General features: G+C 22.1%; 4 protein-coding genes across 7 annotated transcripts in view; 2 read left to right on the top strand and 2 right to left on the bottom strand.

Annotated features, from left to right (window-relative positions):
- The window catches only part of LOC122711959 (pseudouridine-metabolizing bifunctional protein C1861.05), a 31,369-nt gene extending 29,754 nt beyond the window's left edge, over window positions 1-1,615 (bottom strand). Inside the window, exons 1-5 of the mRNA XM_043931186.1 lie at window positions 1,247-1,615; window positions 816-1,175; window positions 401-740; window positions 185-312; window positions 27-86 (exon numbers count right to left, since the gene is read on the bottom strand). Of these exons, the coding sequence (XP_043787121.1) occupies window positions 27-86; window positions 185-312; window positions 401-740; window positions 816-1,175; window positions 1,247-1,480 (1,122 nt within the window). The 5' untranslated portion in view covers window positions 1,481-1,615. The remainder of the gene's footprint in view (window positions 1-26; window positions 87-184; window positions 313-400; window positions 741-815; window positions 1,176-1,246) is intronic.
- A 1,388-nt stretch (window positions 1,616-3,003) lies between these two features.
- LOC122711965 (very-long-chain (3R)-3-hydroxyacyl-CoA dehydratase hpo-8) lies at window positions 3,004-4,349 on the top strand. Its single transcript, XM_043931195.1, has 5 exons — window positions 3,004-3,181; window positions 3,434-3,551; window positions 3,619-3,854; window positions 3,937-4,118; window positions 4,187-4,349. The coding sequence occupies exons 1-5, from the start codon at window positions 3,111-3,113 to the stop codon at window positions 4,264-4,266; spliced, it is 687 nt and encodes a 228-aa protein (XP_043787130.1). The 5' UTR covers window positions 3,004-3,110; the 3' UTR covers window positions 4,267-4,349.
- Window positions 4,350-4,834: 485 nt separating this feature from the next.
- Window positions 4,835-7,778, top strand: LOC122711962 (NAD-dependent protein deacetylase Sirt2). Of its 3 annotated transcripts, none has more exons than XM_043931192.1 (6): window positions 4,835-5,016; window positions 5,924-6,169; window positions 6,241-6,600; window positions 6,725-6,920; window positions 7,138-7,327; window positions 7,421-7,777. In XM_043931192.1, exons 1-6 carry the CDS (start codon window positions 4,986-4,988, stop codon window positions 7,472-7,474), a joined length of 1,077 nt encoding a protein of 358 aa, XP_043787127.1. In that variant the 5' UTR covers window positions 4,835-4,985; the 3' UTR covers window positions 7,475-7,777. The 3 variants fall into 3 exon arrangements, with proteins under 3 accessions (XP_043787127.1, XP_043787128.1, XP_043787126.1); XM_043931193.1 differs by lacking the exon at window positions 4,835-5,016 and adding an exon at window positions 5,376-5,411 and having other exon boundaries at window positions 7,421-7,776; XM_043931191.1 differs by lacking the exon at window positions 4,835-5,016 and adding an exon at window positions 5,548-5,692 and having other exon boundaries at window positions 7,421-7,778.
- A 97-nt stretch (window positions 7,779-7,875) lies between these two features.
- LOC122711856 (probable 2-oxoglutarate dehydrogenase E1 component DHKTD1, mitochondrial) lies at window positions 7,876-13,852 on the bottom strand. 2 transcript variants are annotated; one of them, XM_043930996.1, is made up of 13 exons: window positions 13,654-13,852; window positions 12,296-12,585; window positions 11,958-12,177; window positions 11,508-11,857; window positions 11,203-11,424; window positions 10,959-11,116; window positions 10,632-10,899; window positions 10,326-10,533; window positions 9,848-10,260; window positions 8,578-8,698; window positions 8,298-8,486; window positions 8,151-8,236; window positions 7,876-8,074 (listed from the first exon to the last, which is right to left on the bottom strand). In XM_043930996.1, the coding sequence occupies exons 1-13, from the start codon at window positions 13,823-13,825 to the stop codon at window positions 7,967-7,969; spliced, it is 2,805 nt and encodes a 934-aa protein (XP_043786931.1). In that variant the 5' UTR covers window positions 13,826-13,852; the 3' UTR covers window positions 7,876-7,966. The 2 variants fall into 2 exon arrangements, with proteins under 2 accessions (XP_043786931.1, XP_043786932.1); XM_043930997.1 differs by lacking the exon at window positions 13,654-13,852 and having other exon boundaries at window positions 11,958-12,219; window positions 12,296-12,436.
- Between the last annotated feature and the right edge of the window lie 36 nt (window positions 13,853-13,888).

Here is a 13,888-nt window from a genome sequence, read left to right as displayed (position 1 = left end):
TAATTCTGACTTAAGATTTGACTTACTTTTATCTCAGACTCCTTTATTTGCAATGTGGTATCCATTACTGCTCCACCAATTACAATCTATAACATAAACAATAACATAAACAAATTGCATAATAAACAAAATAGATAATGTTATATACATTTTAGAATATATAAATATTTCTTTTTTTACTTACTGGATTTCGCTTTGATACAAAAATGCATTCGGATGTGTTATTGTTAAAAGAATTTTGAAGATATTTTTTTGCCAAATTCACTGCAATTTCTGCTGCTACGCTTGCATTATTTTCTATGAGTGCCATATCTCAAATAATTTAAAAAAAATATATGAATTAAACATTTATCTTATATATACTTTTTTTAATTTTATATCAAAGAATTTAATTACTTACTAGCTTGAAGAGATTGACCATGTGTAATTCTATTTAATTCTTCTAGTAAAAATGGTGTAACATTCTTTCCACTGATATTTTGATATTTTGCATTTTCTAGAGCTTTATGTATAGCTGATTCCATTTCTTTAGAATCTAATGCATACTTTTCAGGAATAGGGACAGTAAACAATATTCCTGTTTGAAAACCTAATTCTCTTTGTTTTTTAAGAATTTCTGTTGCTTCTTCTGAAGTTGATACTCTATGTGGTGCTTTTATTTTCTGAAATGTTTCAGTGCAATAAAATGCAGGAAAATAATTTGTTTTACCAATTTTTATAACTGGAACTCCATGAGTTTCCTACAAATAAAAATAGTTGCAAATATCTATTGTAATAATTATTTTTTAAAAAATACAAAAAAAAAATATATTAACCAGATATTCTAATGTCTTTTCAATGTCTAATATAGATTTAACACCAGAACAAACAACAGCTACAGGAGTACGTCCAAGTTCTATTAAATCAGTACTAATATCAAAAGTCATTTCTGCCCCACGGTGAACACCACCAATACCTCCAGTTGCCATTATAGGCAAATGTAATAGATTTGCTATTAACATTGTTGCACTAACAGTTGTTCCCCCATTTAATTTTTGAGCAACAATTGTTGATATGTCTCTGCTTGAACACTTAACAGTTTTAGAATGTGATTCTGCTAATATTTGCAGTTGTTCATTATTTAAACCAACATGTATTTGTCCATTTAAAATTCCTATAGTTGCAGGTACAGCACCCTAAAATAACATAAAAAGTATTTGTATTTTTTTTATTTTTTTTTCAATAATTTATAAATCATTTTTTTCACTTTTTTTCTGATAATATTTTCCACTTGAATAGCTGTCTTTAAATTATCAGGATAAGGCATTCCATGAGTAATAATTGTGGATTCTAAGACAACAATTGGTAATTCATTTTTTTTTGCCATTTCTACATCATGACTATAAATAAAAATTTTGCAATTATTACTAGCTTGACGGTTATTTAATAAATTGATCTGTTTCACTGCTCCAAGACATCTTCGAAAATTCATCCACTGCATTTTTATATATTTTTTCTAAATATATATAAATTATTATTAAAAAAATATTTGAATATAGTTTGTTTTTTTATCGTTTAACGATAGACTGAAATGGTAAGTTAAAAACGATATTTACATTGAATATTGATAATATGTATATTATCCATAGGTTATCAAATATCTTAAATATTCTTAAAAGAAATTTAAAAAAAGATTGCATAAATTATACACGTATAATTAATATAGATTTTATAATGGAAATAAAATTTAGTATAACAAATAATTATATGGGAAATTTAATTAAATATAAATTTCGATAAAAAATTTTTTAGATTTATTTGCTTGCGTTGCTTTAATTCAAAAAGTATATAATCTTAAATTATCCATTGATTATTATAAGCATTTTATATTTTAAACATAAATATAACAATTTTTCATTATTATTAAATGTATTAAAATTATTTAACACAATTATCCAAAAAATTTTAATTATAAAAAATTTAAATATAGTGAAATACTAATTATTTTCTAATTTAATCATATTTATTGATATATAATTTTTTATTACTTATAATTTTTTTAAAGATATCATTAAAAATATAAATATGTAATAAAAATTTTTTTAATAAATAATGCAATTATTAACATATTTTAAATATCTAATTGATTTTAAGAAAATATTAATAAATAAAAGAAAGAGAAATAAATAAATATTATGTCTATTACGAAAAATATACAATATATGTAAGTATATAAATATAAGTAAATAAATATAAATTTATTTTTAAATTAACCATACATTAGATGTAAAACAAATTCATTTCCTTTGTAATTTTATTATTATAAGTATTGAATTTCGATCTAGACAATCAAAAATATAATGCATATTATAATATACATATTATATATGTTATATTTTTTCTTTTTTAATACTTTAAATATAAGATTGTTTAATATATTTTCATATTATGATAATGAAACATATTTAAATTTTTTTAAGAACTATGATAATGCACATAATTTATAGAAAAAAAGTCAATTCTTTTTAGTTTTAGTGTAAGTAATAAATATAATAAAATACTTAATTTTATTTCTAATCAATTAAATAAATTTTTATTAAATTCCTTTCATTAAACATTCATAAATATACAAATTAATGTATATTATAATAATTGATTTATCAATAAGAATAAATTTATAATAATATAAAATATAAATACAAATTAAAAATATGTTAACACATTGTGAATTTTATATTTCATTTTGCAAAAATATTTACATATTTTACATAATGTATTATATTATATCAATAAAAAATTAATTTTTTGTTTTTGAAAATTACATTGATTATATAATTTGTTTAATTTTAATTTCATTCTTATTTATTTTTATTATTACAAAAGAAAAATATTAAATTGTGTATATTAAATATATTCAATATTAAAATAAGGCATCCACATAATTTCTATATTCCTGTCTGAAGTACGCATGATACGTAAGTAAATACATGTAATCGAGTATGATTTCGTCAGTCGATGTCTTACATTTGAAGAGTTGAGTTCAAAAATTAAATTCAAAAGTTGTAGACATAAATAAGTTTATTAGTATTATTATCGCAAAAAAATAAAAATCTGAATTTAAAAATATAAATATGAAATCAAAAAAATCAAGTAACATCGGAATATTGTATTTAAGAGCTTATAATCTTTTACAAACTATTGGGTATGCATTATTAATTTTTTAGTTCCAATAAATTATGTTAAAAATATGTATAAAAATATTTTATTGTCATAATTATTTAAAAGATGAATATATTTATGTAAAACTTATAGTTACTTGAAATATGAATATATATAATATATTATAATAATAAAAATATTTGATACAACATCAAAATATAAAAAAAAATATTTCTATAAATATTTATAAAATATTAAAAATTAGAATAATATATAATAAATATTATTTTTGCAGTTGGTCTTACATATTATATAAACTCTTAACAAATGATTATTCTTCTACAATAGAAGCAAATTTATGGCAGAATATAAAATGGCCTGTCATTATTTTTCAACATGCTGCTCTTTTAGAGGTAGATAAATAATTTTTAATTTAATTTTGATTACAAAATGTTAAATGACAAAATATATATTTTTTAGGTAATTCATGCTGCAACTGGTTTAGTTAATGCAAAAGCAATGATTACACTTATTCAAGTATTAAGTCGTGTTTTTGTTGTAAGTTGTGTAATTTTAGCAACTCCATATAATTATGCAGCTTCATCTTTTGCTCTTCCAATAATGATCTTAGCATGGTGTATATCAGAAATAAATAGATATATATTTTATGGTCTGAATCTTTTTGGACTTAATCCTTATTTTGTTAAATGGCTAAGGTATTTAATAATTTATAGATATCATATTTAAGTTGTTAGGATTTTTTTTAACATTTAAAATTGAAATATTTTAATTTTTCAGATATACATTATTTTATATATTATATCCAGTTGGTGTAAGTGGAGAATTAATATGTACATATTCAGCAGTAAAATATACAAATTCTCACCCAGAAGCATGGAGTTATAGACTTCCTAACTCATGGAATTTTATATTTAGTTATCAAATTCTACTTATAACTGTTATGTTATCATACATTCCCTGTAAGTTTTCCAAATTTTATATTTATTATTGATTGATTTATGTTATTTTATAAAATTTTTTTTTCCAGTTTTTCCACAAACATATATGCATATGATTGCTCAAAGACGTAAAAATGTGGGAAGTGATGCCCTTAAAAAAGCTAAGTAATATGAATGAAGTTTAGCACATATTAATAATATTTTATAATATTTTGTTGAAAATAAATATTGTAATATTTTATAAAAATTGTATATAGTTGTTTCTATTTCAAAATATTATTTGAATTGTATGTGTGTATGTGTGTATGTGTGTACGCGCGTGCATATATATATATATATATTTTAATTACATAGTATGATACTAAATTTAAAAATTTAAAAATTTAAAAATTCTTCAAGAATAAAAACAAAAACAAAAATTGGACATGTTTAATAACATCTTTAATAAAATCATTTACAAAATTTCTATATAAAAAATTATACAAAATTCATAAATTAAAAGTAGCATTTGTTTAATTCTTATATTTATTTTAATTAATACATTTTCTTAATTAAAATTATTTGAGTTAAATCAAAATAAGAATTTTATATTATTGTTATTGATTTTACATCATTGTTATTTATATTTATTTTATTTTATTTTATTTAGGTAACATATAACAATTTATAATAATATTGTTCAATATAGAAAAAAAACAAAATACAGAATTTTTTTAGTATTGCTTCAATGCATTTAAACGTACACAAAGTTAGTTGTATTATAACCTATTTTAACTGCATATTCAAGTTCTAAGTATGTATACAAGATATTGTAGTTATTTTTTTTAATCACTAAAACAAAACTGTTTTGCTTAATATTATTTGAAGAAATTGTACAAATTTTGAAATATGTCTGAACACAATGAAGATACAGAAAAAGGTAATATTTTCAAATCATTTGTTTAATATAATAAAATTCAATTTTTCTTTTATTTAAAATTTTTTTCGAATTATAATTTCAAAATATAAAAAATTAAATTTTCCATTTTAATGGAAATATATCTATATTTTTATGATAAAACCAAGAATATTTTAATTGAAATTCTTGGTTTCACAATTCAATATATCGATATATTTATCAAATAAAATATTCAAGAACTTTTATTATTTTTTTTTAAATTTTTTATAATATAAATATTTATATAGTATAACATAAATAAGAAACCTTATATGAAACTCTATCATAATGGTAGAGGTTAATTGCTATCCATAATAGTTTAAGAAAGTTTATTAAATAAAATAGTTAAAAGAATTTTAAAAAATTGTCGTTTAACTGTAATTGTTGTATTTTAGATATTTAGATTTTTACATTATTTTTACAAAATTTTAGATAATTGTTAAATGACATGTGTTTTTGCTGAGATATATTACGATATCGTAACATTACAATATCTGTTTACAATATGTCAAAATGTTTTCATATATCATTTTTCCTTTAATTAATCGACAATTATTCGTATTACATTTTTGGCGAAAATCTCTATTTATATATTTTTATCGGAATCAATACACATTAATTTCTTTAAATAATTTGAATGTTTTTTTTTCTTCAATAGGTTTAGTTTATTTAATTATTTTTAATGCTTTAATGAAACATATTACATTTTTTAATAATAAAATAAAATTGACTAATTTTTACAAAATCACTAATAATTTTATTAATATAACTTTATGACATTCAAATCTCACATTAAATTTATGATAAAAAAATAATTTATTTCTATTGTATATTATTAATATTATTTAATATTATTATTATTAATATTATATTTAATAATTTGTATTAGAGAAAAAATCAAATGAGGAAACAACAAATAATTCTTCAAAACAAGAGGAGATAGAAGAATCTGATATGGAAAAGATTCGTAAATATTTAGCACAGAAGTTGAGACTTTTTGATTCATCAAATAATAATGAACAAAACAATCCACAAAAAGTCCTCCGTGAACTTAGCATAGATGGAATAGTAGATTATATAAAAGAAAAAGAAAATTGTAAAATTATTACTATGGCTGGAGCTGGTATCTCTACATGTGAGTTTTTTCTAAGTTGCAATTGTAAATATATATTATATTTCTTTTATTATATTTCTTATATTTTTTAGCTGCAGGAATTCCTGATTTTCGATCACCAACAAGTGGTCTTTACCATAATTTAGAAAAATATAATCTACCTCATCCTCAAGCTATTTTTGAATTAGATTTTTTCATGGAAAATCCTGAACCATTTTTTATGCTTGCAAGAGAATTGCTACCTGATGATGGTTTTAAACCTACACCATCTCATTATTTTATTCGTCTTTTATGGGAGAAGGGATTACTCTTAAGACATTATACACAAAATATTGATACATTAGAAAGAGTTGCTGGTTTACCACCTGAAAAATTAGTAGAAGCTCATGGTACATTTCATACTGGCCGATGTCTTAAATGTAGAGCACCATATACTCTTCCATGGATGAAAGGTAAAATTTTTCTTGTTTATAAATATGTATTTTTCATTAAATACTAAAATCATGATTATTATAATTATATAATATAATCCAATAATATAATAATATAATATATTAATAATTAATTTAATTACAGAAAAAATTTTTAAAAATATTATACCAAAATGTGAAGAATGTAATGAGGGTATAGTAAAACCTGACATAGTATTTTTTGGAGAAATGTTACCTGAACGTTTTCATTATCTTGCCGATCGTGATTTTTTACAAGCAGATCTTTTGATAATTATGGGATCAAGTTTGGTTGTTCAACCTTTTGCATCTCTAGTAGATAGGTAAGTATGTTATTTGTTAATTTCTCTGTTTATTATTTATTTTTACTTATTTATTTATATTTTTTATTTATTTATATTTTATTTATTTACTTATTATTTATATTTATTTATTTTGCTATTAATATTAATTAATCTTGTATATCATTATTAATATAAAATATATTACATTACAAAATTACTTGAATTATTTAAATGAATAATTTTAATTTTATTAAAGGGTTCGACCTAATTGTCCACGTTTACTTATCAATAAAGAAAAAGTAGGTACGCAAGATCGCTTATCACGACTTCTGGGATTACGACATGGTTTGATGTTTGATACTCATTCTAATGGTGGTCGCGATGTTGCTTGGTTAGGAGACTGTGATACTGGTTGTCAGTTATTAGCTGATAAACTGAGTTGGGGTGTAGGTTTTTTTTAAATTAATTTTTTTAAATTAATTTTAATGTGTTTGAAATATTAAATGAATTTTAAATTACATAAATTTATTCGTTTTCAGGATGAATTGAAAGATCTTATAAAAAGAGAACATGAACGTTTAAATAGAGAATAAATCAATAATAATTGAATCTAAATGTCTTATTATAACATATATTTAGCTTATAGGTGATTTGGAAATTTTAATTTTATTGCTATTTCCTACAAAAAAAAAATATTATATAGACAAATAATATTTTTCTTCAAAGGAATTGTAATAAAATTGTTTAAAATGTTAAAAGTTTATATATATGACGATATAGAAAAGTCATATTTTTATGTCTCTGTGCCGTCATTTTTTATAAAAAATTATTAAATTAATGATGACTATAATTTTTGATAAGACATATGATTTTTTATGATATGAAATTAATTCGATACTATATTCATATTGTAAGTATATTTTATTTGCAATTATAACAATTTTAATAGATAACAAATGATCAATAATGTAAATAATTTATTTCTTCATATAATAATAATATTATGCAAATAAATATGATTTTTGGCAGTTGAATTATGTGTATGAATAAAATAATATAATAAAATATATAATATAATATGAAAATTATTTTATATTAAAAGGTTTTATTATAACTTCCTGAGCTTCCTGTTGATGTAACTTACCTTCACCTACAGCTGGCGCAGCCATAGGTTTACGACCGCTATATTTTATCTATAAGTAAATTTTATTATTTGTACAAATATGTATTTGAAATATTTATATTTAAATATTTAAATTATTAACTTACTGGTTTACCACATAAATTTTCAAAACGAGGCTTGATAAAATTCCATGCTCCCATATTTTGTGGCTCTTCTTGACTCCATATAAAAGCTTGAAGAATAATTTTTATTAATATTTAAAATATATTTAAATATATATTTTTTATACTTACTTTCTACATATTTAAATTTATTAATCTCTCGCAACAGTTCTTGAATTGGAAAAGGGCATAAACTTTCAATCCTAATAATTGCTACGTTTTTCTGTTCTGTACTTTCTCTGAAGTGATTAAGAGCATAATAATGTTTTCCGCTGACGAAAATCACTTTATCCACTTTTGATTTTTTTATCTTTTCATCTCCTATTAAATTATTATTTATTTTATGATATTGAATATATTGATATTAAATATAAAAATAATAATTTTTTATTTTTTATTATAGTAAATATACCTATAACGGTTTGAAATTTAGTCTGAGGTTCCATATCTGTTATTGGCGAGGTGGCTGCAGTATGACGCAACAATATTTTTGGAGCTACTATTATTAAAGGTTTTCGAAAATTTCTCAGCATCTAAAAGATGTAGATAATTTATAATATCGAATATATAAAAAAATCAGAATTAAAAATTTTTATTTCATATATATCAAAATACACGTGTACACGTAAATGAAAGCGAACTAATCTATAATTTTTATTACATAGTTTTTATTATAAAGATATTTATCTATTTATATTACATATACACACATACATATCATTTTCATACATCATAATATATTTTAGATATATTTTTGTATTTTTATATTATATATACATTTTTTTATATATTTATATTTTTTTTTATTTTTTGTTTTTTTTTTCCAAAAAAATTTTTTTCTATAGTGTTCAATACTTTTCTTATTTACATACAGATTCCTTTACGATATTTCTCAAACAAATATTTTAAATTATCAATGTGTTTTTTCTTTTTTTTATAACTATTAATAAAGTACATTTTATATATAAATTATATATAAAATATATAAAAAAATTTTCAAAAATCGATACCATTTCGCGTTGGAAGCTTCAATTTATAAATAGGAACATAGAATGTGTGAGGAGTTATACAAACAAAAACAACAACAGATAAATTGGATAATGTATAAAAATTGAAATAAACACTATCTTCAGAGTATTATAAATGAAACTAAATAATATGAAAAAAAAGATAAAAAAAAAAATTAACTATTGACTATCTCTTTTGAAAAAAAATCTCTTAATTTTAAATAAAATATAATATTGAAAATTAATTCCAATTTTTTAGTAAAAATTTTTACACTTTTAACTTTATATTTCAAAATTAAAATTTTTTTTATACTACGATATCTCAGCATAAAAAAAAAATTAAAAAAAAAATTTTACATATTTATTTCTGTTACGATTATTATATTGATATAAATTGTATATATAAGTATAGTATACTATAAAATTGTATATTCGAACAAAAAATTTTAATGTCAGAAATTTTAGGAGAATATAATCTAAGAAAGAAATAAAAACATTAAATTTTTACTTTCAAGAATATAAATTTTTAAAAAGCTATGTTTATATCAGCGGATAATATATATCTATAGTAAAAATCAATTTTTAAACTTTTAATAATATTATATACATCCCGTGTATACATGTATTTTAATATATATTCAAGAGCATGATTTCTAATCAAAATGTGCATCTTACTTGTCTTCTTAGTAGATGAAAATATTGAGCAGGTGTTGTTGGATTTGTCACGTGCATGTTAACATTATCACCATCAGGTTTATCTTCATTACTATCTGTAAGTTGTAGAAATCTTTCAAGTCTACAGGAACTATGTTCAGGACCAGCACCATCGTAACCATGTGGTAGTAATATCGTTAGTCCGCTATTTAGCATCCATTTTGCCTCACCACTGGTTACAAAGGTATCGATCATTATCTGAGCTCCATTAAAAAAATCTCCAAATTGTGCTTCCCATATCGTCAAAGTAGTTGGCAGAGCTATACTTATACCATATTCATAGCCTAGAACTGCTTCTTCGGATAATATACTATTTGCTAATTCTAATTTTCCTGTTTGTCCATCAACCATGGAATTCAATGGAATATGTATTTCTAAAATCATAATTAACATAATCTTATTATTATATAATTTAAAGTTAAAATTATTTTTTGAATACCTCCAGTAGATTGATCAACTAGCATTGCATGTCTATGAGAAAACGTTCCACGACCTATGTCTTGTCCACTTATTCTGACATTATATCCTTGATACAATAAAGTTCCAATTGCCAAAGCTTCAGCTGTTGCCCAGTCCAAGTGTTTATTTTTTGTTATTTTGTTTAATCGAGTTTTTATATGATTTTTTAATAATTTTGGATGAATTATCTATTACGTAAAATATTTAGTTAATTAAATAAATAAAATATTTATAATATTTTTAATAATTAATATATATTTAAGTTCTCATAATGACATATTCTCACCACATCATCCTTAATATGAACACTCTTTTCGGCAATAAATTTCAATAAGTTTAAATCAACTCCTGTGTTCCATTCTGTCACACTTGCCTCAGCTTGTTTTATTCCAGTCCACAAGCCCTCAAAATATGTAGGCTGTGGAATAAAGTTATCCATTTCATTTAAACTTTGATTTAGTTGAGAATTATAATTATCAATAATATTTTTAACTTTATTCGTCGAAAGAATATTGTTTTCTATCAGCTTATTCACATATTTATCTGGTACCGATCTAATTGAAAATAACAAAATTAATTAGATATTTTGTAAGTATAAGTGAAAAATACTCACGGACGATTATGTATAATTTTATAAATAACAGGATTCGTAAAAACAGGATCATCTAGTTCATTGTGGCCCCATCTTCTAAAGCAATTTAGATCCACGAAAACATCTTTTCTAAATTTTCGTTGGTATTTGAAAGCTATTTTAGCAGCTCGGACAACCATCTACAACATTACATATTATTTAAAATATTTAATTTCATATATATTTAAGCGCAAAGACAATTAAAAATTTTCTCTTTTCTATGCACCTCTGGATCATCTCCATTTACGTGAATCACGGGAGCTGAAATCATCTTGGCTAGATCCGTGCAATATCTTGACGATCTACCCCTAGAAGTTGGAGTTGTAAAACCTAATTGATTATTGATTATCAAGTGAACTGTTCCACCTATTTCAAAATGAGGAGTTGCGGATAACGCTAAACATTCTTGATCAACACCTTGAGCAGCGTAAGCTGCGTCTCCATGAATCTGAAATAGAAGTTAATCGATATATTTCGACAGTTATATACAATCTTTAATTTTATTATGGAATTAAATTTAAATTAATTTACTTGAATATTTAACACTTTATCGCTCCATTGAGTATTTATATCCTCGTTATATGCTCCATCTTTGACAGCTTGCATCATTCCTCGAGTTTTTCCCATGGAAACAGGATTCACAGCCTCTAAATGTGAAGGATTTCGCAACATTGTTACGTGAAGCTTTTTTTGACCAAAATTAAGATTTGTGGAAGATACAAAATGGCTGATCACATCTCCAGTTGTAACTACATCATCCGGAAATTCAGAGTATCCTTGTAATTTTCGAAATAATTTTTCCAGTGGAAAATTCAACATCCCCGTAAGAAAATTTAATCGACCTCGATGGGGCATACAAAGCACGATGTATTCCAAATCATCTGTAATTCATTTATAGATACGTTCATAGTTTAATTTTGAATTTGTTAAGTATGTATAAAATGATTCGTGGGATTTTTTAAACATTAATTTTTTATTCACCATTAGCACAGAGTTTAAAAAATTCATGATAGAAGGCCATCATGCTTTCAGCACCTTCGCCACTATATCTTTTAAAGCTTGCGAATTTGATAGCCAAAAATTGATCGAAAGTTTGACTCTTCAACATTTCTATCGCAATGGCCACTCGCGTTTCATCCGTTAGAGGATCTTTTAAACATTTTTCTACAGTTTCCGCAAACCATTCTCTCTCTTCCTCGGTCTGTGTAGACATTAACAGAAATCAGGTATTTATATATATCTTCTATAAAGAAATAAATGTTAATATTTAAGCTTTGATAAACTTTTGATTATTTTAAATTTTGACGATCAATTATTACCTCCAAGTAACTAAATTCTACTCCTACCGAGCCACAGTATGTTTTGTTTAAAAATTGTAAAGCCTCTTCTATGGTACCTTCCTCTTTTCCCATTGTTAAAATACCTTTAAAGGAAACTTTATCTCGCAAATTCAAGCCAAATCTTTCTGGTTTTAATTCTACTAATGATATTGGTTTTTTTGGCGAGATAGGATTTATATCGGCTTGTTTATGACCGAATTCTCTATAGGCAATGACCAGTCTGTAGAAATTGCTATTCTTTGATCGTATATCCAGATATTCTTTTGAAACTAATAATATGAAAAATAATAATGTAAAAAAATCATTTATATGATAAAAAAATCAAAATATTTTTATTATATATGTAATCTTATTTTGTAATATATTAATTTGTAATATGTAATTTATTTTAGTTTTATCGCGAAATTATATCATTAGTTTACGTAATGTTAAAAATTTTCCGATGTTTATTATCATCATTCTAGATTAATATATAAAATGTTTTCAAAATGATTTTTAAATGTTTTATTATTATTTTAAATAAAAATAATTGAAGGATATATATATATATATATATATATATATATATTCTAATTATAATTCAAAACATATAATTAAAAACATATAGTTAAAAACATATAAATTAAACATATAAATTAAATAATAAATAATATGAAAATAAAGTAAAAAATATAAATATAAAACTATAAAATAAAGATATTTCATTAATATAAATATTTATGAATTAATAATTAATTTTAATTATATCATAGAAATTATATATAAAAAAATTTTTATTTTTTGTCATTTAAAAAATTCATCCATATTAAATTATTATTGTGTATGTATTATTTTTTAAAAGGAAATAATAAATTTCGTGTTTAAATTTATGCATAGTACTGATAAATAAAAAATTTTTATATAATTTTTGGATAGTTATTTGGACAAAAGCAAGGAATTAAAATGAAATTTTTGAAATTTTAATTTAATATTTTGTGATTAAAATATAATTGATATATAATTTTATATTATATTCTTTATATTTTGGAAATATAAATAACAAAATTTGAAAATAGGCATAAAGTAAGAATAGTTTATTTCATAAAAATTTGTATTCTTATTTATAATTTGAAGATGTATCTATAAAACATATTAAATTCTTAGTACTATTACGCGAAAATTTTAATTCTTATATTTGAAATTCAAATTATGTTCTTATTCATAAATCTAACATAAATATTAATAGAATATATTAATATTAACAGAGTCAAATTTTATATTTTGACCCAATATCATTTTTATTATTTTTTATTTTAAAACAAAAAGAATAATAATAATAATAATAATAATAGATATACCTTCAAAATATTTCTGTGGACTCGATCTGTATCCATAGACACCATTTTCACTATGATACAATCGCGTTGAGATATTTAATCGAGAATTTATGCATTTTATAACTAGATAATTATTTACCCATTGAAAACATGAATGTTTGATTTTATAAAATGTTCGTAGAATCGCATGCATTCTTGTTTTCGTTACGAAATCAACTACTTAACTGGCAATTCTTTCTCTATCGTATTGCTCAAG

Source organism: Apis laboriosa, unplaced genomic scaffold, assembly GCF_014066325.1.
Source record: "Apis laboriosa isolate Shangri-la unplaced genomic scaffold, ASM1406632v1 scaffold18_cov149, whole genome shotgun sequence".
NCBI lineage: Eukaryota > Metazoa > Arthropoda > Insecta > Hymenoptera > Apidae > Apis > Apis laboriosa.
This window is presented reverse-complemented; position numbering and strand designations above follow the sequence as displayed.

Bases quoted from the DNA above. Each gene is read 5' to 3' on its own strand.
- LOC122711962 (XM_043931191.1), top strand. From the start codon at position 5,548: ATGTTTTCATATATCATTTTTCCTTTAATTAATCGACAATTATTCGTA. The intron at 5,693-5,923 runs GTTTAGTTTATT...AATTTGTATTAG, and splicing joins TGTTTTTTTTTCTTCAATAG to AGAAAAAATCAAATGAGGAA. The intron at 6,921-7,137 runs GTAAGTATGTTA...ATTTTATTAAAG, and splicing joins TTTGCATCTCTAGTAGATAG to GGTTCGACCTAATTGTCCAC.
- LOC122711965 (XM_043931195.1), top strand. From the start codon at position 3,111: ATGAAATCAAAAAAATCAAGTAACATCGGAATATTGTATTTAAGAGCT. The intron at 3,552-3,618 runs GTAGATAAATAA...TATATTTTTTAG, and splicing joins AACATGCTGCTCTTTTAGAG to GTAATTCATGCTGCAACTGG. The intron at 3,855-3,936 runs GTATTTAATAAT...TTAATTTTTCAG, and splicing joins TATTTTGTTAAATGGCTAAG to ATATACATTATTTTATATAT.
- LOC122711856 (XM_043930996.1), bottom strand. From the start codon at position 13,825: ATGCATGCGATTCTACGAACATTTTATAAAATCAAACATTCATGTTTT. The intron at 11,117-11,202 runs GTGCATAGAAAA...GTAATGTTGTAG, and splicing joins TAAATGGAGATGATCCAGAG to ATGGTTGTCCGAGCTGCTAA. The intron at 10,261-10,325 runs GTATTCAAAAAA...TTATGATTTTAG, and splicing joins AGTTGATCAATCTACTGGAG to AAATACATATTCCATTGAAT.